This window comes from Euphorbia lathyris, chromosome 5 (genome assembly GCF_963576675.1).
Source record: "Euphorbia lathyris chromosome 5, ddEupLath1.1, whole genome shotgun sequence".
NCBI classification, from domain to species: domain Eukaryota; kingdom Viridiplantae; phylum Streptophyta; class Magnoliopsida; order Malpighiales; family Euphorbiaceae; genus Euphorbia; species Euphorbia lathyris.
This window is the reverse complement of record NC_088914.1, coordinates 73325892-73353550: the sequence shown is the minus strand read 5'-3', so window position 1 is coordinate 73353550 and position 27659 is coordinate 73325892. Positions and strand designations below refer to the sequence as shown.

Sequence of the window (27659 nt, the reverse complement as noted above, 5' to 3'; positions counted from 1 at the left end):
TACACTAAATATCTTAGATAAAATTGATGTTTGAAATGTCTAAAATTACAGTTAAATAACAGTCACACCAGTATTTTCTAATTTTTGACAATGTAAGATTGAAATTGATCTTATTTAAAAATGTTAAATCTAGATTTTTTTTTCATAAAATGTTAGAGTTAAATTTGATTTTTTTTATCTATATTCATTTTTTTAATTATTTGTTCCTTGTACAAATAATCTGAATAATTTCATGTCGTGGTTTTCACTTAGAAATTATGGTGATTGAAGGTGGACAATAACTTATCTTGGCTATTTTTTATTTTGAAATTTAAAAATAAATTATATGAGAGAAGATTGTAACCGTTACTAATTTCATCATTGACTAATCGCCACATGACTCTGCTCACAACTAAGGCACATGACCTAGATCTCATATAAATATGAGGTACATATCACATAAAAGGTACATGATGCATCATCATTACTCATCTAAGCCTTTATACTATTCATAATAGCTTTTTCATCACCGATTTAGCTATCTAGTTCCACCTTTGAGTACCAGTGGTTCTGCCTTTTGTAGTCCCCTGATATTAGTTTATATAAATTTTATGCAATATTATTTCAATATGTTAAAGTAGATGTGATGATTTAAGATGCATGCTCCATTCGAACCTATCTTAAGTTTGATTCTCACTAACCTCATTTTATTTTAAAAAGTTTTATTTATAACTATTTTATCGTTATTAATTAATTTAAATGAACTCTTTTTTATAACACTTTTGACCTTATTTTTATTAAGTCTTTTCCATTAAAAAATTAATTTCTTATTTTTTTTAGACTCAAATAACTTAATTTTTAAATTAAATTTTAATTTATAAAAAATTTAAAATTAAAAATAAAAAAATAAAAAAAAATATTATAACTTTTTAGAAATTAAAATTAGACATGTAGAAAATTAAATATGTCTACTCTTTTCATGTTTGACACCTTTAACGTGTTGGATGCTAAAAATTTTTTGCCAACATATCAAAATGGCTATGTTTACTCTTTTTAGAAATTAACATTGAACATATAAAAAATTAAATATGTCTACTCTTTTCAGAAAATTAATATTTTAGCCAACATATCAAACGGTTATGTTTTAATGTGCTAGATGCTAAAATTTTTTTGCATAGTCCTAATAGGTTGGAGTTTGAAAAATTACCTCTAACCGCACGGTAAAAATTAGCCCTTCAAAATATAAATTCATGGCTCCGCAATTAATAACAGGATTGCTGCTTCCTAGCCTCTCTTTGACAATTTTCTATCTTATTTATTTCAGGCATCAAAATAACTTTTGGTTCGTATCTCAGACTCCTTCGCATCAATTCTTATTATTTTATGTTACAAAATTATTTATGATTACATTTTAATTATATTTTATTTAGTTTATAAAATATACAAAACAAAAAAAGGTACAATCATCAACTTGATACATCATAAAATAAATTTAATACAAGATGTATAGATAAATTAAAAAATAGTACATTAAATGCAGAGAATATTTTTTTTTTCTCTACATTTAAAAATAAAATTATGGATTGAAGTGAAATAGCTGGAGCAGTTATGAAAGAGAATGATGAGTTGGAGCAGAGCTTAGAAGTAGAAGGAGACCCGTGAATAAGAGGACAATGTTCAAACTTTATACGACGTCGTATGAAGGGTGCTCCTGAATCTAAAGCCAGGTTGTCTTGATTGGGGTTCTGAAAACATGGGTTGCTCCCCATTATTACATTACAGAATCTATTCTTCTAAACTTCCAAACAACTAAAATCCAATTTATACCATTATTATAAAATTGCTTTTTTGGAATTTTAGTGTCCTAACTGTCTAAGATATATTCTTTTTATGAAATCTTTACAATCTTAACATCTTCCAAAATAACACCCTTTGCCAGAACCTGTTCCTTTTCATCCTTCCCAATCAAAACTAACATCTCATCTATAAATTCCACAAATCAAATTAAATTAAAAGAGAATAATAAAATCAATTATGTGGGTAGAAATTCATTTATATATTATACGAATATGGATATAATAACAGGCATTCGAATTATCTCTTGTAGCGTAAAATTTGTTAAGAATGATTGTAGTTGAGGAACTAAAATTGCTAATTACCGGTGATTAATCAACTACACCAAAGCACAATGTGAGGATATATGATGATCCACGAACTAAGAGCGATGGACTTAGTAACAGAGAGAAGGGGGTGGCGGCGACACTTGAGAGAGGAAGATAGAGTTATGACATTAATATCAAGGTTAGAGTTATAGCTATCTATTTATACCTAGTAATTGGATTGTAACCCTAATTACCTTCATAACCTTGATCCGCCCATTTCATTTACGGACGGATAATATTCAACCCATATCAAATATTCCTAACATCTCTCACTCGCACGTAACAGAACATATTCCTCCTCATTTCTCTTATTCTCATTCATACTCGCAAATAGTTCATGCGGCCAACATACAAACAGGAGCTCTAGTGATATGCACTCATTGGAGATATACAGTGTATCGATAGACATTTATCAAACCCTGTGTATACATTTATTGGAGGTATATAATTTATGAGTTGTAGAACGCTCGTCCCCCCCCCTCCCATACACACACACACCACGAGTTGGGTATCGTATTACTTCTGAGGGACAGTAAGCTAATCATCATGTAAATATCACTTACTTTTCAAGGGAATCCGTGGGAACCGTATTCTGTAGCTCAATATTTATTGAATACTTTGAAACCCTTTGTTTCTAAAAGATAAATTTACCAACTAGTTCTAACCAACCGAGAAAAATCGATAAAGTTGGTCCCAAAGGACAACCCTACCTTCCAAAGACTGGATTCGGGACAATCACATAGTTTCTAATTCTTAAACATATTTAAAATTTAGTGCATGGTTTTTCCTATATTACTAAGTTCATTTACATTTGTATACACTATAGCGTACATGTGAAACTGTCTAAGATGTCAAAAAAGGTTTTATAAAGAAAAGGTATGTATTTAGAGAGAGAGAGAGAAAGCAGAGCAGATTAAGTGGATAAGGTCTTTGAGCGTTTCTAATTCCCCAAATTGGATCCCTTAAGGTTACCTAATTCAAGGCTCGACGGATGGGTTTAATGTGGGTTAATCAACGGAGTGCGCTTTGGGTGAGCGTTTGATTGAACTTGGCACCCAAATGCCTCATCATCTACTAATGAACTAAAAGTGATAAAAGAAAATGAGAAAATAGCACTCCAACAACATTAATTTCAATACATCCAAAACCTTACATATGCTGTTTTAGAAAATTTCATTTGCCAAAGCAATACTAATGCATAGTAATTTTACCTGTAATGTTAACAAGTTGGGTCATTTTGAAAACTAAACTATATTTTATGAGTAATTTTTTTTATTCAAATACGGACCTAGCCCAACGGGAAATATTTTCTGAGTAATGAATCTTGTTATCTCCAGTACATATGTACGTCATTTCATGACACATCAGTAACAATTCATAACATTATGTATACACATGAAAAAATAAAAAAATTAAATCGTATTGTGTACGAGTTGGACAAAAAATCCAAATATTTTATCGGATTTAAAATATTAATCTCTAATTCTAGTATAAAATCACAAAAACCTAAAAAAAAAATTACTAGTTGGCTTAACTTGCTAACGTTAAAAGTAAAATTGACTTAATTTATCCATAAATATTTTAAAATACTGCTTTAAAAATATCAGTTGCATATTTGTTCATTCTAATTTTTTTTTTAAATATTTATGATTAAGTTAGACGTAAATATTTTTAAACCAGTGCTAATATTAGTTGACCATAAATATTTTTTAGTACGGTTTTAAATTGACTTAACTTGCTAACGTTTAAAAGTAAAATTACTGTTAGTTACTAACGTTAATAATACAATTGCATCATTTTAAATCTTAGAAGTAAAACTAATCCTGCCTGTCAATGTTAAAAAATTTATCTTACCCAAAAAAAATTAAAAAAGGAAAAAAAAAATTGAAAAACAAATAAATAAAGTAATATAATCCAAATATGAAATGAATTATTTTAAATTTCGTTTTTTCATATTGAAAAATAAGTATTACATAGAATAGAATATCTATTTCATATATATTCGACCAAAATATTCAAACAAATAACTATTATATTCCCCTACTTCCATGTATTGGCATCACTCTCAAGCCCCAAAACCAAGGTTGCGTGCATCCATGGCCTTTACTGTGGAAGTAAATTAAACAGTCAAATATACAAACTTTGTATCTTCACTCCAAAATCTGATATACAAATAGTGACAAGCAGATAGAGCCTTCTTTCTCTTCATGCTCCAACTAAAGATCTACATATAAAAAAACAAAAGCAATGGTCCACCTCTACCTGCATCAATACATGTTTTCTTCTTCATCACCAGTCAGATCTCAATCTAATCAGACTTGAATACAACAACAGTTTAGCCCTTTCTAAGGCCAATAAATCTGGCAGGGCTGAAATTAGAAATATCAACAATGCTACATTTCCCATCTACTATAAGCTCTGCTAATGCAGCACCAGTAGCTGGTCCATTTAGAATGCCCCAACAGTTGTGTCCAGTGCCCACATAACACCCTTTTACCCCTGGAATCTCCCCTATTACTGGTACTCCATCATCTGTACATGGGAGAAAGCAAGCTTGCTCTGCTTTCACCCGTGCTTCTCCCTCCGCTAAATGGCTCGAAACACTCTTGGCCACCCTTTTTAGGGTCCGTATCGACTCTGGGTCACCCTTTATCTCCTCCGGATCGTCTGGCACCTCCATCTCCGAGGACATTCCACACACGTAGACCTCCCCTGGTTACCATTACCAATCCAATCAACACTTGTTAGGTTTCGGATAATGTAATCCTTTGATCTTTTATTTAGATAAACTAAACCTCCGATATTTTATTTTTTATCGCATTAATCCCTTAATGACAAAAATATATATATATATATATATATATATATATATATATATATAGTTTTTTAATAGTTTGAAAGCAGATTTTGGTATATGTAATATGCTTAAACGAAAATTTAAAAACTTTTGTGACACACAAAATGAATAACGAACTTTTTAAGTGGATCACATGTTCACAACTTATTTGAAGTAGCGACTTGATGGGACCAAAAATAAATAATCAAATACTTAATTAATGCGTGCAAATAAAATATCAATAATTTAATTATTTAATATAATTAGACTTGGCTATGTGTCGGGCTAGACCGGACCTATCAGACTTTTATGTAAAAGTACTTAATCCAAGTCCAGCCCAGTCCGCTATAAATTTAAACGGGCTCGGACTGGACTGGAACGGACTTAAAAATCAAATCTCAAACTCAACCCATATAAACCTACCTCTCTCTCTCTCTCTATATATATATCACGTTGGACCGGCCTATGCTATTTTAATCAATTCCAAACCCATCTAAAAAATAGACGGGTTTTAACGGATCTAGACTTAAACTTAATTTATACTGTTCAAGCCCGGTCCAAAAAGACACAGGCTTGAGCGGGCGGGGAGGGGTACCCATGCCCGTGGACAGAACTAAATAGGGCTATTTACATGGAACTCACAAAAACTCTAAATAAATACAAGATAGTCAAATCACAAAAATTTATCTATAAAAAATCCAAGATGATAACTTTATTATGAAAATGTCATTTAACCAACAAATTCCTTATTTTTAGGATAAATTATTTCTTAATAATATTTTTAATAATTAATAAAAGGATATTATAGATAATAACTACAAGTACATCGCAGAACTTCATCCTCCTAAAACCAAAGCATATAATTGAACATAGATCTTTTTTTTTTTTATGAATTTGAAACATAGATTTTAGATAAATAGAATTTATATCTAATATCAAAGATAACATATTTTCTTATTATTTAAGTCTCCTTTAAACTGGTTTTTACATTATTTCAATTCTTCTTCTTTTTTTATTTCATCAAAAAAAAAAATCTTCTTATTTTTTGAATTGCTTGGGAATTTATTATTTTAAAAATCCAATCCAAATTGGTTTATATGCATGTATAAGAATGTCAAATATCTATTTCTTTTTTTTTTTGGATGCCTGTCAAATATCTATTTCAATGATAAAAGAAAAAAAAGTAAAAAAACCCATAGCAGAAGCTATAAATTCAAGGTATTAAATTTGTAAATGTATGAAAACCAGAATATAAATGATATTTAATAGAAACCAATAATATAAAAGAATCAATAAGAATGGGATGTAGTCATTCCAAAAAAAAAAAAGAATGGGATGTAGTGGCAATGTGTAATGTAAATTCCACTAACTGACAAAACAATAATTATTTTAATGAGATTTTGATATTTTAAATTAAAATGTAATATAATGATAAAAGTCAAAATAAGGGGATATTTAAGTGTAAAAAGAAAAATCAGAAGTGATTTCTCGTGTAATTTCCTCAACTAAATATAATATGTTGTGTAAAATTAGCAAAGTACCAGTTGGACGAGGGTAGACTTCAGGGTCAATGGGCCGTCCTCCCTGGGCCCAATGATAAGTCAGAAACAGAGCATGAGCCGTTATAGCCTCAGCTTCTTTAGGCTCCAAAACAATATTATGGGCTCTTAACCCATAAACTCTAAACACCGAACTCAAAATTTCAAATTTCCCGGACCACGGCCCAAGCGCCAATACCACATTCTCCGATTTCACAACTCGCCCACCTTCGAACACCACCGACTCAACTCGCCCTCCCTCCACCCCAACTCGCTCCACTTTTCCCTTCACCACTTCTACTCCGTACTTCTCAACCGCCGTCGAAAGAAGTGTACGGGTGAATAATTGAGGATGTACCTGCGCCGTTGTTTCCGTTGATCCAATTGTTCTCGGACTTCGGGCCGGGCCATCGATCCACGACGGCTGATTTTTTTTACTTCCCGATGATTGCTTATTTGATTCCGATTCGCTGACGGTGAGACTGAGGGTTGTAAGACAGCGATAACCGTACAATTCGGAGCCGTTGAGCTCTTCGGCAAGCGAACGATGGAGATTGAAGCTGACACGTGCAAGGGAAGAGAGAGGTCCGCCGTCACACCAGTCTAGAGCAAGAAACCCGCCGGCCTTCCCTGATGCCGCGCACGCGACTGACGATTTCTCGATGAGCGTGACGGCGACACCCTTCTTGGCCAAAAAGTAAGCAGTGCAGACTCCGATGATACCGCCGCCGCACACTACCGCGCGCTTTTGGTTTTGCAGGTCCATTGATGACGAATGCGATGATGAGGAAATGTTGATTGTTCGAGAATTTCGATTTCGACGGCGACGCAGAGATTGAGGGAAAGCTATTGGTGGGGCCGATGATAATGTCACCGCCATTTCTATCCTCTGCTGTATGCTTTCGTATTCAGTTATGCTGTAGAGTTGACACGTGTGCAATGATTAAAGATTGAGAGTACTATGATTAGAGAATCTTAGGCCAGGCCCATCATAATTTTTCTTTGGGCTTTTTGCAGTTCATACCAGTCCAATCCAAGAAAGGCCCATTGTTAGAAATGTGTGACCAAGGGTGTGCGTGGTTGTCACTGTCAGAGAAGGCCTCTCAAACATGTTATTGCATGATAACATAAACAAGTTTTGTTGTTTTCAGAAAGAAAAGAAAAAAAGAAACAATTTTTGATGAATTAGGGTTAAAGTTTAGGGGTTCAAATTCTAAACGTTTTTTATCTTATAAATCATATATAAATATATATATAGATACACATCAAATAAATCAAATCATACCAAATATTTTCCATTTAATATTAAATCATATCAAACACAACAATTCACAAGTATCACAGTTACATTCGAAAATTCATTTCAAGTTTCTACTCACAACTAAACCGTTCATTTTCTAGACAGAGGTTTGCATCCTCCTCCGAAATATCTTCAATATTATAAATATCTATAAATATAATTTAATATTAAATTAAATAATAGTAATTTTTTATATGTTATGTATTATTTTTCTTTTCATACTATATAGTCAAAAAATTATTTCTTCTTCTTTGTGAATTATTATGACCTTTCTGTACTTAAATTAAAACTCCATAACATTTTCTTTACTTGTCTAATTGAGTTTTTTTTTTTATTATTATACCACTTTAGACTTATAGAGAGAACTAGTGGATTTTAATTTTAAAAATAATGGTTACGGTTTCTTTATTCCAAAAACCGCGGTTAACCGAAACCGACCGAATCTCAATTAAATATAAAAATAAATTTATTTATATGAGTAAACAATTATTTAGTCCCTACAGCTTTTCATAACTCATTAATCAATCCACTATTTAATTATAAAGTCTCTAAATTTTTTCACTGTTAATGGTTTAGTCTTTCTATCAAATATTAACATCAAATGATATAAAAATATGTAAATAACTCTCAGTTAATTTTCTACTGTCTCTCTAATTTCAGTTTATGCGGGTTTTTTTTTTTTTTTTTATGTTTCTGGTTGTAGAAATAAGGATAAAATTTTATTACTTGTTTTTCAAAACTTTAAAGCCAACAGTTTTATTAAGGGCATTTTGCCTTTTTTTTATCCGTTTAATTGTTTTTTAACACATTTTTAGACGGAGATTTGATATAGGGACTAAACAATTTAATGGAATTAAAACTGAAGGATCATAATGCACATACATCTCACTCTCCGCAGTTAATCTCTTCAACTCGTCATTGACCCGCCGCCTCCCTCACAATAAAAATTAGAATTTGTTTATTATTTTTATTTACTAATGGTTAGAAACCGAAATAAAAAGTTAACTGACCGAAATAATTGGTTAACCGATTAGTGGTTAACCGAAATTAATGAACTAGTGTATGGTTAGTGTTTTTAAAAAACCGATTAAATGGTTAACCGACCGAACTAACATTGATGGACTGGTTAACCGACGACGTGTACCTCTATGTACAACCTCTATTAATATATTCATAACTCCATCCCCCGGCACCTTGAATTTATCTTATTCCTTTTTCTAATTTAACTAGACACATATTTTAACCATATATCCAAAATTCAGAATTTTCTAAACATTATATATTTTTATGGCATAATTTCTAATCTGATCGTTCCTTTATGCCTAAGCAATTACGAAAACATGAACTCCCTCACAAATTTTCTTGCTCCATAAATGTGCATTATTAACAAAACTTTTCAGAACACTACCTAAGACTTGAAGAAACATTTTTTTTATTACTTCTCTAACTTCGTTTTTTAACATCTTCAAAATTATAGATCAAGAATCAGTTCATGTGCACAAATCAGATTTGACTTAGTCCAATTGATTGTAGATTAAATCTTAGACTACTGAACTAAATTGCGTGAAATTTTTTTTGATGTTTAACTGAGACATACTCTTATACATGTTTAGTTTTGAACTTTTTGAAATTCTGGTTGTAAGGCCATGAAATAAGTTTTACAAACAAAGTTAGATACACCATACATTTTTCTCTCTTCTTTTCTTTTCTTCTCTAATTATCTTCTTTTTTGTATCTTTTTTCCAGGAATTTCTGAATATGTGTGAGGTTTTACACCTCGTTTATCCTTAACTACTCTTACCTAATTCATATTAATTCCTTTAAAAAAAACTCATATTAATTCATTTATACCAAACTAGCTCCTAATTGTACAAATGTATACTTATATCATCATCATCGTCACCGTTATTATCATCATCATTATTATTATTATATATAAATTTATCATTTGTCTTATATGACATCTATGATGTAAAAATACTTTCTAATCTATCTAAATCATGTCATTGGTATAAATGTGATGAGATTCAGAGAGATCAACGCTCACTTCCAGTCAAAATCCCTAATCCCTAATTTAACCATTAACGGTAACATTTCAATAAGCCTTTTCCAACCTATTTACAGAAACACCACCAAGCCCTCAATACGCTCCCATCCACCTCAGCCCAATACAGTTATAAGCTTACTCTCCCCTGACGTCAGCTAGCCTGTCTCTATCCGTTCTGTTTTTCCCAAATGCGCGCCTGCAACGTTACTGGTTTATGGACAAATTGCATCTTTTATTTCCTATATATGTTATTCAGAATAGAATTAGTTTTCAGGGAGAATTTTGCTGTGATTTGCAGTGTTGTTGCATTCACTTTTCTTTTCCTCAAACTTTTAATTCCTCAGAGCAACACAATTTTTAAAACCAAGATGTTAAATGTCAAACCAATAAGAGACTAGAAAAATTTAGGTAGACGAGAACATTCGGCATTAGAGAGCCTCATTGTCTCCTGCTAGCTACATCTGATTGCCAGATAATACCGATGGATCTGATAAGTCCATGAGATATGAACTTTCTAATGGTGTTGGATGATCCTAGTATAGGCGGCATGCGTTTCCAACAAGTGTATGGTGTTTATCTGAACTGTGCTCTCTATTTTGGAAATCGGATATGCCGTCAAAAGAGGATATAGGTTTCTCTCATCTTTCGATGTGTTGATAAGGGTGAAGGAAAGTAACATCATAGCGAAGCTCGAAGTAACCCCTACCATGGTAGTTGAAATACTGTTGATTGTTCTCAATTTTGTTTAACTTTGAGGATATATTGGACAATATGTTTGAGGAACTGTTGGAATCAAAGGTCTTTTTAGGAAATATCCAGTTTAACCTGTAAAACAAAGAGAGGGGCATTGCTGTTCAAAATCTCTCCAATATTTAAGAAATGATAATCTCAATAATAAGAGTACTATTATATAGATTAATAAGAATTTTATTTAGAATAGGACTAATTTTCATGTATTTTGTATAGGAGAAATCTTAATGAGAAGGAAAATCCCTCTTATGTGTCAATTTTGTTATTAGAATAAAACTGTAATATTCTAATCGTGGGTTCTAAAATCTTCATAATGGACATTCCGTTTAATAAAATAGATTCGGTCAATCTAATTTTCCGAACCCGATCAAATATCTCTGAATGTTATCAATTGGTAAAACAAAATTTAATTTTAAAAAGTTATATTTGGAATTCGATTAGTGAGATTAAATTATATAGGTAAGTAGGATAGTTGGATGTCAAAATGACAGTAATTGATAATCCAAAATAATGTAAAATTTGGTGAAGATGGATATGACCTGTCTCATATACATCTTAATTATTTATGAAAAACATTTTGTCAATATTTGGTTAGCAATTTGCAAAGGCAATCACTTTTAATTATTATGACTACGAGAGACAATTAATAGTAATACACATATTAAACACATGTTCTTCTTACCTAATTAAATTTTTTATTTTTGGTTTTTGTTTATATCTAATCATAATAATGGTTTTTGTTTATTAGGAAGCCTTTTAATCATATTTCATTTCACAAGATAACTCGCACTACAACTTTAATTGTTAAATTTTGTAGAGAAATAGAATAACTCTACGAGGGAGGTGTTAATTTCCACTGTGCTGTCTTGAAAATCAAAACATAGATGAAGACTCATTATTAATATCAATTAAATTTATAAAGTTTAAATTTACTTTATTTATCTTCACCTCCTTATTAAATAATTTTATATTAATCTCAAATTTTATGATGTTACATTAATGTCTTCCTTCTAAAGAAAATTCACCTTTAAATTTAAAACGCACCAATATTTCTAACAAGTGAAAGTAAAAACGTATATTGTTCTCCATCTGGTCTCGGTCTCTTTTAGCGAACTATTGCAATCCATAGTACTCTAAGGTAGGCAATGGTGAAGTGTACATGAATGAGTAATTAAGGCCATAAATAATAATTAACTAGATTCTGATTTTTTTTAATAATAGTATTATTGTTAGTTATGGGTCAAATGTGGGTGTATTCAAGTGGGCCTAAATCAACCCATTTTCCTTGTTGATGATGTTGATCTTAGACTCATTCATAATTTCCCAATTACATCATTTAATAAGAAATCTCGGCGGCCACAAACAAACAAGAAACAACCCACTCTAATATATAATTTCATCCAAGAGCTATGTTCACACTCACCACAATAAACCAAACTTAACAATCCATTAACTTATCTCCCAAATATGTTTGTTTGATATAGGAAGAAATAATAATTCAATATTTAGGAGGAAATAAATCTTATTTAATTGCCAACAAAACATTCTATTATTATTGTATTATTAAGTTGGAAATATTGTACAAAACATTCTATATATTTTTAGACGATATTATTTGGACTCTTATTCAAATTTCATTTTTAATCAAATATAGTCTGACTTGTAGGTTTGGGCTAAGCATATTTGGATAAAACCAATTCAGCATAACATATCTATTAGCATCCTATAAAATAAAAAAGCCCATGATCTTTCATTTTTTGGTTCATTAAACTCTTAATTTTTTATTTGAATACATTAAACCCTGATCATTTATTTTTTTTTATCTCATTAAACTCTTGATGACCAAAAAAAAGTAATTTTAAACATAAAATTCGGTTAACATAGTGTTACTAATTACATCTGCATTCAAAATTTATATTTTTTCATTATTTGAAAAGCAGTGAGAGAAGATATGCCTTCTCTCTAGGTTTCTCTTCTTGTTGAAAGTCTTTCGCAGCCCATTTTTTCTTTCTTTATTCTTCTTTCTTCATTTTTTCTTCCAAACCTTGATTCTTTTGTAACTTTAAAGATTAACCAGTAACAAAAGTAGCTAGATCTTTTTAGAAGAGGGAGAAAGAAAATTATCTTCCTTCATCCTTCCATCTATGACTTTATTTTCGTTTTTTTTTTTTTAGTTTTTATCAGTGTTTTCCTTTTGTTTCAATTGAAATCCATATCTTTCATCGGATTTTCTCCATCTGATTCGCACTTGTCAGCTATAACTCTTTCGTTTACACTTTTTTCGAGTTTAGCAAGAGCGGAAACGTATTATCTTACACGTAGATCTACGGGGTTGCACCAATAGAGAGGACTTAAATCTGATTGGCCGAATGACTAAATGATGACGATTGGTTTGCAGTTGCTTTCATGTGGAGTTGGATTCGTGAGAAGTGTGAGATTTGTCATCCTGTTGTTTTAGTTGTACCTTTTATGGTTATTTTTGCTCTTTGTAGTCTTTTTATTTTCTTTATGGATCTTGTATTAGACATTAGCATGTACGTCTGTAAGGTTTTATCCCTTACTATTTTTATGATGTACTTGTACTTCTTCACTTAATGAAATGATCAGTCTTGATCACATTCACCTTAATGAGTATGTAGAATTTGCTTATTCACCGTTAGATCTAGACTTATTAGAATTTTAAGGTGGAGATTCAAAGTATCATGAGGCTTAGATTTAATAAGCCTATATCTAACGGTGAATGAGCAAATTCACTTGCTGATTAAGGTGCATCTGAACATTGATGTTGAACTCTTATATATGATTAGTATTTTATTTTCTATGAAAAGCAGAGCAAATTATGCTATTTTGGGATTATGGTGACTTGTTTGGAAAATGGTCTTATCTTAATAACAATAATAATGGCCATATTCATAAGAATATCCGATTAGGATTAAGATATGATTGGTTATGTTTTATTTTTTCTTATTATATAGGTAGTAAGTCTAAATTGATTAACCCAATTAAACTTTTTAGGCTCAAAAGGAAAATGACAGTTGAGCTAACCAGAGGCCAAGTTGAAAGGGGACAAAGGGGTCCATCAATTTGACAAAAAGCCCATATTATTGGATCAAAATGGCAATATTTTCTAAATTGTTCAAACTAATATTATGCACACTTTATATTGCCTTTGTGGGACAATCATTCATTATCCATCTTTATTCAACTTTCATTTCAAGGCCAACCATAAATTTCATCCTCTTATTTATTTATCCACTAGTTAGTGGCTTATTGTACCGATTAATATTTAAGAGTTTCAAGTCGCTTAGTTTTACTTCGAATCTTAATATATGTAAAAAAATTTAATTTAAAGATGAACCATTTAAATATATCTGAAGAATATCGAGCGGAACGATCAGATAAATTATTAAAAACAAAAGTTAATGGCTTAAGATCATTTTCACAATGTGACATGACTCTCTAAATTATTTAGTCATTCTCAGCTAAATTTAAAGGATAAGAGCCAAATTTAACTCTAACATTTTAAGAGAAGTACAAATTTAGTTCTAACGTAAGAAATAGTGTAAAGTTAACACTAATGTTTTCTAACAAGATCAATTTTAATCATGCACTACCGAAAAATTGAAAAGACGGGTGTGACTATTATTTAACTGTCATATCGTACTTTCCAAACAAGTTTGTTGATACTGGAGTAGTTTCCTGCATGTTTTGTTAGTTATTTGAACTATATTAACAACATATTAAATATTTTAGACGCTTCGAAAAAAAATTGTGATTAAGTTATATGCAACATACTTAGTTAGTATTTTAACAGATTTTTTTTGTATTGCGTTAGTAACACACTAATTATTTTAGACATAACTAATGTTTGAAATGTATGAAGTGACAGTTAAATAACAATTAAACCAATCTTTTCTAATTTTTTAACAACATAAGCCAAAACTGATCTTACTTGAAAACGTAAGTATTAAATTTACACTAATTCTTATGTTAAGGTTAAATGTGCACTTTATTTAAATCGTTGAGATTAAATTTAGGTTTTATCCTTAAATTTAATTAGCTATTTTAATTGGCTAGTTGTATTTTTTATTCAATCTTTTATTATTATTATTATTATTATTATTATTATTATTATTATTATTATTATTAGGGTAATTAATTTATTAGTCCCTATATTTTGACAAAACACACTGTTTAGTCCATGTATTTTTAAAAACACACGGTAAAGTCCCTAACCTTTTTCTCGATGAAGTGTTTAGTCCCTAACATTTTTCTCGGTGAACTGTTTAGTCCCTGCCGTTAGACTCTCATGAAGATTCTGTTAGTCAATTTGGATTTTCGTTCTTCTTTTCCTTTATTTTCCTTTCCTTTAAACTCTAATGAATCTGAAATCAACTTTGAGTGTTCTTCTTCTTGATTTTCTTCTTAATCGTTCAAATTCGTAAGTATTGGGTCTGTTCTTTTTCTTGTTCTCCATACAAATAGCTTCTTCTTCTAAATTAAATTTCCTCTTCTGAAATTTGAAGGTAAATAGTAAAGGGTAATTTAGTCATTTCCGAATTATAAACGGTAAAAAATCTAACAAACAGACAAAAGGACTAAACAGTTCAATGAGAAAAATGTTAGGGATCTTACCATGTGTTTTTGAAAATACAGGAACTAAACAGTGTGTTTTGTTAAAATATAGGGACTAATAAATTAATTACCCTTATTATTATTATTATTATTATTATTATTATTATTATTATTATTATTTGTCCTTAATGGCCCAAGACCACCAATCCGTACTAGTCATCAACTAGGGTTGGTCTATTTAAATTTCGTAGTTGTGCTTCAATATCATATCAAATAATGTTTGGACCCCTTTTAATATTTTCCTCTAACTGAATTTCATCAACGTTCAATATTTAATGGTTAACTGACATATTCCACCAATAAACTTTTTTTTTTCCTTTTTTCATTAATGGAAATTGAATCTATAGTTTTGACCTTCATTCATGAAAAATAGTACCCCGAGAATAAAGTTTTAACCTTCATTGATGAAAAATTGTACCAATAGACTAAAGGCTAGTTGATAATGAAAATTTTCTATTGTACGAGAATTTCATGTACTAATCCATTAATGATTAAATGCTTCAACACAATTTTAAAACAACTAAAGTAATTAGAGGTGGTTAATGATCATTAGTACAAATTGCAGTCTTTATAAGCCATTTGATTTACCTATTCGTTAATACATGTTACGGATTCAGCATGTGCAAGATGAAACTATATGAAACATGTTGTTGAGTCAGCATTTTGTTAGTTAACAGTTAAAAATTTGGAGGAATCGTTTTTTAACTAATTCGCACGTATAAACTGAGAATGATTAGTTAATGTGCAGTATATAAGCTCTACATCTATATGTAATAAACGTAACGTAAATTTCTCTATGATAGAATGCTCCTAGGATACCTGAGATGATATCATTTTCTTTCTTCCTTCTCGATCCATATTTGATTTTATGGCGATATCTTCAAACTCCAATGCAAGTATGATAGAATGCTCCTAGGATACCTGAGATGATATCAGAAAACTGTCAGAGGGGCGTCACTGATGCGGGGCATCTTTCCCTAGGATCGGGTCCGGACGAGGGAAGTCGGAGGAAGAACCAAGCACGAGCAACAAGCGAGTAAAGAGGCCAAAACAGGGCCACATAACAGCTCATCAGCTCAGGTACGCTCCGCGTACTTGAAGGTTTGATCCGGAGAAAAATCCAGGAGGTCATCTACGCGGGGCTTAGATTCGGCACGCTCCGTGTAGAGGGAAAACACGCTCCGCGTATAAGAAGAAATGATCCGGAGGAAGTTCAATAGCCAATCTACGCTTCGCGTACCTTCATTTTAAGAGCATACGCTCCGCGTAGATTTAGGCACGCTCCGCGTAGAATTAGGCACGCTCCGCGTACCAGCTTCCTCCTTATTTACAATCCTGCCACTCCTTATTTATACTTTTCCCACTCCCTTATTACAACCATGTCACTCCCTATTTACCACTCATGCCACCCCTTTATATTTAACCCATTTACCCCTTATCTTTATGTTTTACTTAATTATGTAATTTGCCACTTATGTAATTTGGCAATTAGGGTTTTTGAGATGATATAAATACATCTCTTTCTATTGTAACCTTTAACTTTTATCAATCAAATTAAAATCTTCTTCAAGAAGCTTGTTAAGGTTTTCACCTTCAACAATGGGAGATCTTTGATTTTCTACGGATTTAGTCCGTAAAACTCGGGATTCACTCCTTCTAGTTTAGCTAGAGAAGAAATATCTTTGTTAGTTTACGATTAAAACTTTCAGATAAAACCGATCTGTATCACTCACAGCAGGGGCGGATCCAGCCCAGAGCCCGTGGGGGCCAAAGCCCCCACGGCCATCGGCTCCGCCCTTGAGTGTCGTTATTTTTGTCCCGTGTAGCCACCCCAAATATTAGTATATATTTAACCTATGTAGTATTATCTTAAAAGTTTAAAGTAGCTGAGTTGGTTAAGAGCTTTGTTTTTTAGGTGAGAGTCATGGGTTCAAACCACACCAAACTCATTTTTTGTTTTTATATGAAGTTATTTTTATTATATCTCTTTTTTTAAGAATTTATTATCTCTTTTCTACAAAACAAATCAATTTCTTATTTTGAGATTCAATTTAACTTAATTTCTAAATTAAATTTTATGAAAATTATAAAAAAATTATAGCTGAAAATAAGAAATTTTTTGAAAATGTTACCATTTTTAGCTAACATACCAAAACCATAAAGTTTAAGTGTGCTAAAAGCTTTAAAAAAATTTCCACCCCCAATAGACAGGACTTCGAAAAATTACTCCCAATAATCGGACTAAAATCAGCCCCCTCGGACGTCGATTCCTGGATCCGCCACTGACTCACAGTACGTTGTCTTTGCTTTGATGCTTAAGTCAGTGAAGATACTGAGGTTTAGTATAATAACTAGAAAGAAGAGTGATAAAAAAAGTTGCGGTGTACCTTATGATATTTGAAATGACTATTTATAGAGATTTACAGAATTACTCGATATTTAAGTAGGTTTCCACGTGGCAATGTTTCATTGGTCTATGTGTTCATGCATTTTTGAACCTGTTTCCACACTTTGTAAGTTGTGACGTATTTTGGAGAACAAGAGCGTATATATCAAATCTATGTTTATGATTATAACACGTGTCCCTTGTGGTTATACCTTTTGAGAAAGGATTCCCTCATTGGTCCACGTGTAACTCGCTTTTAGCTACTCTTTTTCTGATATAATATCACATGATATTAAAGCATGGTTAAAAAGAGGAGGAAATATAAACACCAAAATTTTACTTCTTATTATGAGGTAAAAGAAAATTTCACAAAAGTAGTTGTGAAGAAATATCTCAGAAAATTCCAAATCCAACCGTTGATTTTGAGTCAGATTTAGAAATGAGTCGAGGAGACAATCTCTCAACTTCACATTCTTCTTCTTGTCACAACAATGATAATCCAAGAGTACTAGTAGTAGGATTGTTGCTCACCAACAACAATTTCTTCACTCTGGAGTCATGTCATGGTTAGAGCATTGATTATGAAGTAACAAAACTCAAGTTCATACTGGTCTAGTGATTCCCAACTTGCAAAAAGTGCAAGTATCTTAAAATATTTATAAAATTGACTAGTGTAATAAGTTAAAACATCGAGACTTGATAAGAAATAGTCCACATGATTTCCTTGAAACACAATGAATTATAGTTGTATAAGCTAACTAGTCCTAAATGAGTTTGGAAATGGTTACTTATATTTAGATTTAATACATAAAATTAAGAATTAATTTCATTGTTATTATTTTCATAATCACTAGCTAATAAATTGTTTATTTAGTGTTTCCTTATTGGCAAAGAGAAATAAGCCTTAGAAAAAGAAAAAATAGGGAAAATATTTAACGAAAAAAAAGTGATGCATAGTTATCTATATTTAATGATTAAAGAATGCTTTAACTTTGCAATGTGTGTATTAAATAGTACTCTATATTGATAACCTACTTAACTAATTAATTAGTTAAATATTATTATAAAGAAAGGCGAAAAGGACTGACGGCGCCCACAAATTCCTTTTTACAAATAAGTAGTAGTTGTAGAATAATTAAAACTAAAAACATTATAAAATGTCTTATTCCTCAATGCCATTTAATTAGAACCAATTTATTCAATGTGCCAATACTTGAAAGTGATTCATTATACTTTTTTAATTCCACTCAGCTATTTGATATTTCTCTTAAATTTTAGACTGGATTTTAAATTTAATATATACTAGTTTGATTTTAACAAAGTATTCCCAATTATCATTTTTTAAAATTAAAAGCAAAAATATTATTGTATACAATATTTATTTGTTTCATTTTTTTTTTTATGTAAAACAGATACCTTATTATAATAAGGCAAGTGAGTTTTAATAAGAAATGAACTTTTAATAATTAAAAACTATGCACAATACAATAACATTAACAAGGGGTGCAAGGGGAGTGTTCCACACTACTCGAGGATTTGCTCGAAGTTGTTATGCGTTTCGAGTGGATATCCTCTCTGTGCATATTTCCGAATTGAAAGCCGTTATTTTTACTATTCAGATTACTTGAGAAAAAAAGATGACACAAACTTTGGGTGGAATGTGTTTCTGTTTATGTGGTAAATTTGCTTAGGAAACGCTCTCTATTTGTTCCATGGACGCTTCGACAGGATTGGATTGCTTGTTTTCGGCATTGCTCTTCTATGGATCTAAATGTTACCCATATTCACTACGCCAAAACCCCCTTCAGACGACGGTTAAAAACAGTCGTCCCGCGAGATATAAATCTGTCACGGCGCTCGCTGCCGTCTATTGCCCCTTCAGACGACAGTTAGGTTCTGTCATGTGACGGTACGACACATGACATTATCCTATCTGCGTACTATCATATTAATCTTTGTTACGATGCAACTTATTTATTATTATCGTCACATTTAATGTCATCACATGACATACTAATAATTAAAACCGTCAAGTTTACGTGTGGGAAATTGGCATATTGAATTTGCGATGACAGTTCGTATAATAATTTCTGCCATCATAGCTTGTTTTAGATGACATAGCTCTTAATCAATCATGTCAAAGGATTTATTTTCAGATGACAGATTCGTTTATTTTAATGTCTTTTTATTGTTCTTTATATGATATTTTTTAAAATTAAAATGTCACTTTTTGCCTTCTTCTTCGTATGGATTTCTGGTTTTTACCTAAATAATTAACATACTAAAAAATGAACATGAAATTCTGTATATCAATGGTTTTAATTTTATTGGATACCAATACTCATAATCTGTTTACATTTGTACACATACATTCTTGAATTAAAACTAAAAAAAAATAACCAATACATATATATCCAAATTCTGAAACAAAATCGATCCATTCATGTATCCATATCTTGAAGTCATTATTACACCTATAATCCCAAAGTCTTGATATCTGCAAAACCCAATGCATGTCATTAATACATAGCATCATTATACATAACCCTAACCGCACTAATTAAAGACCTTTCCCCTTTCACGACCTTTCACTTAGCCACCACTATCATATCACTATAAATAACAAGCATCACAATCGTTCAGTGTCCATTCAACCTAGAAAACTTACATTATACAATGGATCACCTTGCGCTTGTTCAACAACATATAATTGCTGAGATGGAGAAACTGTACATTGAGAGTCCAGGGTGGCTTATGGCCATCGATGGTATGTCAATCCATATGTTGTTCTTCAACTCTTCCTGGTTTCTTCTGTTTACTTGTAATGATTCTTCTTATCTTGGATGATAACAAGTCCTCTGGATGATAACTTCTTCAAATGATCGATCAGAATAAAAGGCCCATAGTACACCCCATATGAAAGGGGTGTATTTGAAATCAGAATCAGCTACCCTCTGGATTTCCCAAACAGACCTCCAATAGTAATATTAACTTAACTCCTTAAGATATATAAACCTACATGACATTGTATACACATACACTAATCAATGTCTCTTCTTATTCTCAGTTTCGCTTCCGGAATAAGATTTATCATCTTAACGTGGCTCCTTAGGGGATGATTCATCTTCCTCGTCTCCTTACTCGCCCTCCCTTTCCCACTGCCACGGTATAGATATGCCACCATTTATCTATTTCATTTGATAAACACTTAATCATGTTTATGATCTAATTATCTATTCATTTTGTAGCTGTTGTGGCACATATATGATCTACTACTACAACCCCATATTGAGGCGCCATTTCCTGGGCAAGAAGCAGTTGCTGAGCAATACCTTAGCAACAGGGAAGTGTATAATGTGCTCGCCTGGAGATGGACTGAGGAGTATGCAAGGTGGATATGAGGGTGTCCAAATCTCCTAAACTATCTTGACTAAGTGAAAGGAGAATCGAAAGGCAATGTGAGCTCCAAATGTGGTTCTCATTCGAATTTCAAATTTCCTTTCTCTTAGTCATTGTAACTTCAATTACAACCAAAAGGCAACACTCATCCTCCCTTTTTTGTAATATAACGTAGAGCTTGCTATTCAGTTCGTATGTATATGTATATTCAAGTCATATCAAAAGACATCTTATCGTTTGCAAGGCATATGAGAATGAACATTCATATTGTTAGATTATGCCTAATGAGCTACATGCCCAATGAACATTCATACACATACTTAATCAGTCTAGCTTCCTAAACAGAACATACAACAAGCCAACATGTGCTTCATACACATACACATACACATACTCAATCAGTTCTAGCAGTATAGCTCATAGGTATAAGAGTATTCCCATGATTTCTAGCTTCCTAAACATTTCTATAACAATGCACATACCAATCATTTCATAGCAATATAACTCACATTCATACCAATCACTTCATGCATGGTTAAGGTATTCAATCAAGCAGTTAATAGCAATGCACATACATAACCCTTTACAATATACTTGCCACTTGGATTGTACTCGTTGAAAATTGAGCACGGTGATGAAGTTTGCGATGCTCTAACCACAAGTTCATAACTTATGTTGGTAGCATCGAAAACTCATCACCATTCTGAATGGTTTCAATCAGATAACAAGCCAAGTGGAAGGTACATTGTAAACCTATCTCAGCAGCATCACCCACAACATCATACATATACTCAATGAGTTCTAGTTTCCTAAACAGAACATCAGATATAAACATGCTTCATACACATATTCAATCAGTTCTAGCTTTCTAAACAGAACATCAAGCATAAACAAGCCAACATGCTTCATACACATACACATACTCAATCAGATAACAAGCCAAGTGGAAGATATATTGTAAACCTATCTCAGTAGTACCACCCACAACAACATCATACATACAACCAATCAGTTCAAACCAACATAACAATAATATATACTCAATAAGTTAAAGAAATCTTCCCATATGCTAAACGCAAGAGCTAATTGACAATCTCTTCAGTCAACCTTATCCATGTAGCATTCTTACTATCCCTGCAAATATTATGTTCAAATAAAAAGGAATCAGAACATCTTCAGCATCAGGCACTGTATTGCTCTAGGTTAAAAAAGATAAAGACCCAAGCTTTTCAGCAGTGAATCTAACAATGAATACAATAAAATCCGTGTATCTAAGCGAGAGATCTAACCCTTTCAATGATAGGACTGAAAATCAATAGATCCTTATTCCAGCTGCTGAAATCGACATACACAAAAGTAAATCAGATGAGGAAAAGATAGAGTAAGGAACAATGAAAATCAATAGATCCTTACCAGTACCATGTTTCGAGCTCATTGATTGCATGTAGGAATCAACCATGGAGATAGAGAGAGATGAGAGGGATGAAGATTGCGTAACCTAAAATGGGGTTTTGGATGAGAGAAATGGTTTATATATGAGCTGAAATTTCAGTCAAACCACCGAGCGCCTAAATTTGATATATGGTCGCGTAAGTGAAATTTCATTTGCCGCTTTTTTTGTTTTCCTCATACAATGACAGTCATTTATTGCAGATGTCATCTGATGAGCAAGTGAAATTTAACAAAAACGTGCGTTTTCTTTGGATGACATGATTCTGTCATCGGAACGCCACATGTGAATCGAGCGCGTTTTTAATTACGCTTTCACATGACAGAAATTTAAAATACTGTCACGAAAAATATTCAGACGACACGAAAACAAATGTCTGTCATGTATCTTGTGTCATGTGAAAGGGAAAATGGCATAGTGATTTTTCGTGAAGGAAATAGAACGGCTAATGCATTGGCTAAATTTGGAGTCACAACGGATCATATTGTTTGGTGGAATTCTGCACCAGCTTTTTGCAACAGATTTATTTCTGATGATATGTATTGTTTAGAACAATTCCGTTTCTCTTAATTTTTCTCATGTATTTTTTTCTCCTTTTAATGAAATTCGGGTCTGGGATTTTTTATTAGTTTTATGGAAATACCAACCTAGTTGGGATCTTTGCATTCCAATCTTAACATGTAACCCAACCTTTACTTAAAAAAACAATACCATTAACAAAGAAGTACATTTTATATTATATATATATATATATAACATTTAAAAAACACAAAGATAAAAGTAGACTAAGAAAAACATTAAAACATTCCAATATTAACCAACAAACATATAATTGTATCGAATGGAGAGTTAGGTTCCATTGAGGAGGACGAGGCTTTTGTGTTCTTGAAAGGAAACTTTTCTTCTCGAAATCTAGTTTGCTTAGCAATGTATACTCTATTGGACTGAATGTCAAGATAAATGTGACCATTTTGATTTGGTGATTCCCCAAGCTATACTAATACGGAGCATCTCCTTTGAAGATCGAGTCTGGGCGAGGGAAGTTAGAGGAGGAACCAAGCGACAATCAAGTGTGTAAAGGGGCCAAAATCAGACACACGCTCCGCGTGGATGATGGTCTGATCCGAAGGAATGTCACTTAAAAGATCAGCAGCCAATCCACGCTCCGAGTGGATTTTCCACGCTCCGCGTGAAATTAAACCACGCTCCGAGTGGATTCACTTAAAAAGCCCTACTCCTTACTCCAGCTTTCTCCTATTTACAACTCTGTCACTCCCTAATTACAATCCATGTCACTCCAAATTTACAATCATGCCACCCCTTTACTATTACCCCAATCTACCCTCATCTTTACCCTTTTAATTAATTATGTAATTTGCCCTTTATTGTAATTTACCTACTAGGTTTTGAGATGATATAAATTCATCTCTTTCTCTTTGTAATGTTTCAACTTTTATCAAATATAATTTTATTTTCTTCTTCATTGAAGCTTTGTTAAGGTTTTAACCTTCAACAATGGGGATTTCCCTATTCCTACGGATTTAGACCGTAAAACCCGAGATTAACTCCTTCAAGTTTAGCTTGAGATTTGATAAAAGAAAGGTGCATTAGCGGTTAATACGTTGTAATTGGATAAGTTATTAGGAATATGACGGAACGAAAGACCAAGGAAAGAAAGAAGAATTAAGATTAAAACTAACTCATCCCGAAACCGATCTGTAACATATACATAAGTTTGAATCGAAATTTAATTTGTGAACATTGTACATCAAAAAAGAGGTTCCACAACCAAAGACTCGAAGTTTAGAGAGGTCGGGATTGACTCAAAGTTTAGAGAGGTCGGGATTCTTGAAAGAGGGTTTCTCAAGCGGTGATTTATTGTGTAGAACATATGTGGGTAAGAGATTAATTAGACATATGCTTGTGTTCGGTATAGTTCCATTTTTTTGTGGAAGAGAACCATGACCCAATAGTGTTAAAGTTGTGTTGATAATGTGTCTAATTTTCTGTTCAGATATACCCTTTTGTTGAACTGAACCTTTATGAGAAAATAAGATGATCAAAATTCAAAGAAGCACGAGTTATCTTTTTCAAACTTTTGCACAGATAAGAGAGACTTGGTTAAACGAGGTACAAGTAAAACATCATTTAAACGAAGATTGTGAATAATAGAATGTCTGAGTGAGTTATAGACAAACCTTGACTATTATACAAATGAACATTGTCAAGTATTTAAAAGCGAGAAATAAGAGAAAGTTTTGATTGTATTAAAAAAAAATACTTGAATTGAAATAACTTAAAAAGCTATAAAGTACTTGGAAATAAAAGTGCAGGTAAATTAAATCTAACTAAGCTCTCTACTACTTCAAACTAGAAAGCTATTTATAAAACAAGAGTAACTCGTATTTACAATAAATGGAAAACCTCTTACATAGGGATATAAATGGGGCAGGGATTACCCGTCCCCGACGGGACCCTGCCCCGTTTTATTATGGGGCGGGACTAATATGTGCCCCGTTAGAGGGGTCGGGGTGGGGATGGGAAAGGGTATCCCCGCCCCGTATTGTGCCCGCGGGGATCCCCGACGGATTACCCGTTTAATCTTCGATAACATATTATTAATCATAGAAAATAAAAAATACGCATAGAAAAACTTGAACCTATGATTAATCCGATCTAAATGTTTTACCTCTATTTCACTCTATATCTATTTGTTCATCATATTCTCTCCTTTTCTTTCTTTTTTTTCTCTATTCTTTTCATTTATTTCTTTTTCATATATTCTTTTAAACTTTAAATGGGTAAACGGAGATACCCGTGAGGTCGGGGATTCCCCGCGGGGAAATGACGGAGATGAATTTTGTCCACGTTTGTTTCGTAGGGCGGGTATGGGGATTCCCCGTTTAGTCAGGGAACGGGGATGGGAACTCCAATCCCCACCCCGCTCCTCCTCGTTTACATCCCTCCTCCTACATTTAAATCTGTTATATAATCCATACGGAAAATCCCAAAACCTAGAACTATAAGGGCATCTTCAACTATACTTTATAACAAATTGTTAGAGTATCAAATGCAATCCAATGACATTCTACAAGTTAACTCTATTTTAGAGTAAGGCTTTTACCATCTCCAACCACCTACTCTATTTTTCCTACTTCAACTTTTTTTTTTTGTGAAAAATACTCCAACTTTATTTAAATGTGCGTATATTTTTAATTAATGTGACTTACTATTTGGAATTTAATTTTAATTTTTTATTGATATTAAAAATTATAATAATACATATGGTAAAGGCTATGCTTACTTTGTTTTTAACAAAGTAAGCCTTACTTTGATGTGTTACATATTTAAATATTAAACTCAAAATGTATGAATTAAATCTATATATATGTTCGTAATTAATATGAAATAAAATTTATATAATTAAAGTAGTTTCATATATACTATAACATGTGGGTTCGAGACAGAAAGAGAAAAATGGAGGAACCAGTATTAATCTTCTTTTAAAAATAAATAAATTAACATTGGAAAACATTAAAGATTAGATTAAGTTAAAAAAATTATGAAAACAAACTAGAAAAAAAAAACATGAAAATAACATAAATAATTCAATAATAATTAATAAGGTGTTAAATAATTTTCATTTCCACCAGAAATGTTGAAAAACCCACAAACATCAAAACTATAATAATTCATGTATTGTTGTTTTATATAAAAAAAATGAAATAAATAATCAGTTTAAAAACTTATATTTGAAATACTTTGTTAAAATAATAATAATTAATAGAAGTATTTATTTTAGTTGAATAAATTATTATTTGAATCATTGCTAATGAAATAAAATATTAAGTTATGAACATGATAAAAAAATTATTTTGGATGTATTTTGATTAATAATAAAAAGAATATAAATAGTATGTGAAAATTAATATAATAATAATTAAGTATTATCTTATATATATATATATATATATAATTGATATATCTCATTGTATTACTATTATGACTTGTGAAAGCAATAGCATGAAAGCAAAATGAGTATTGTAATTTTCAAGAAATTGGTCCATAATTTCGGCATATTGTTTAAATGCATTACATCTGTTGTTTAAATGATAGAGACTCTAATTTCTCTGCAATCCATGAAATTATAATTGTCCTATTTCTTTGTATCATCAAGAATAAAACATATGGTGTCAAAGGTAATTTGATGTGATAGCTGCTTGGTAAATTCTCAAAATTAACCTCAATTTGCCTGGTCCCGATTTATTAGATATTATTAAGAAAAATATAATAATTGTATTCATTCTTAAATTAGTCATTTCTCAACAAATTGATATGATTTTTTTATTAGTCACGATTTATTTCACCCAATCCACTGTAGAAATTTTTTCCTATTTTCCTCTAAATTTTACAAAATGCTAACTTTTACAAATGTTGTTTGATGTTTCTTAATGGAAAAGAATATCATCAAACCGTGATCTTTCAATTTTTGAGCTGGAGTCCCTTTCTCCAACGGTCACATTTCATATCCTCTGAAATCTCTAATTCCAAATTTCCTTATCTCCAAAACGACGTCTTATTAATGTCCAACCCAGGCCTTAAATATTGTCGTATACACCAGCTTCTATAACCCTTTTCCATCCTTATCTTCTTCATCACCATCATCACAATATTCTCTGTTGATGATTGATAATCATCAACCCTCTTTCTCCACCAATATCACCTGGCCACATGGCATTACAGTTACAACAGTTTTTGTTCTTTTCTTCCTGCTTTTTTTTTATATAGTTGTAATCTGTTTTTGTTTTCATTAAGGTGAATAAAAAAACTTGTTTTTCATTCTTCAAATGGCTCCTATCTTATGATGGTATCAGAAAGAATATAATCATTAAACTTTTCTAATGGTTGCGCCGACCATCGACGTTACCAGTCCTTATCACCTTTCAACCAATGAAACACCTGCCCTTGCCCTGGTTACCCAATCTCTTTCTGGAACCAACTATCATCAATGGTCCAAAGCAGTCAAGGTTGCTCTAATGTTGGAAAAACAAATTTTCCTTTGTGGATGGATCGATTTTATCACCATCGACCAGAGATCCTATGTTTGGCCAGTGGGAAAGGTGTAACAACATGGTCATGTCCTGGATACATCATGTCGTCTCACCTTCAATAGCAAG

At 31.9% G+C, this 27659-nt stretch overlaps 1 protein-coding gene across 1 annotated transcript; it reads right to left on the bottom strand.

Moving 5' to 3' along the window:
* Positions 1–4062: 4062 nt before the first annotated feature.
* Positions 4063–7417, bottom strand: LOC136231031 (D-amino-acid oxidase). Its single transcript, XM_066020259.1, has 2 exons — positions 6519–7417; positions 4063–4853 (listed from the first exon to the last, which is right to left on the bottom strand). The coding sequence occupies exons 1-2, from the start codon at positions 7393–7395 to the stop codon at positions 4477–4479; spliced, it is 1254 nt and encodes a 417-aa protein (XP_065876331.1). The 5' UTR covers positions 7396–7417; the 3' UTR covers positions 4063–4476.
* Between the last annotated feature and the right edge of the window lie 20242 nt (positions 7418–27659).

Bases quoted from the DNA above. Each gene is read 5' to 3' on its own strand.
- LOC136231031 (XM_066020259.1), bottom strand. From the start codon at position 7,395: ATGGCGGTGACATTATCATCGGCCCCACCAATAGCTTTCCCTCAATCT. The intron at 4,854-6,518 runs GTACTTTGCTAA...AATGGTAACCAG, and splicing joins AGTCTACCCTCGTCCAACTG to GGGAGGTCTACGTGTGTGGA.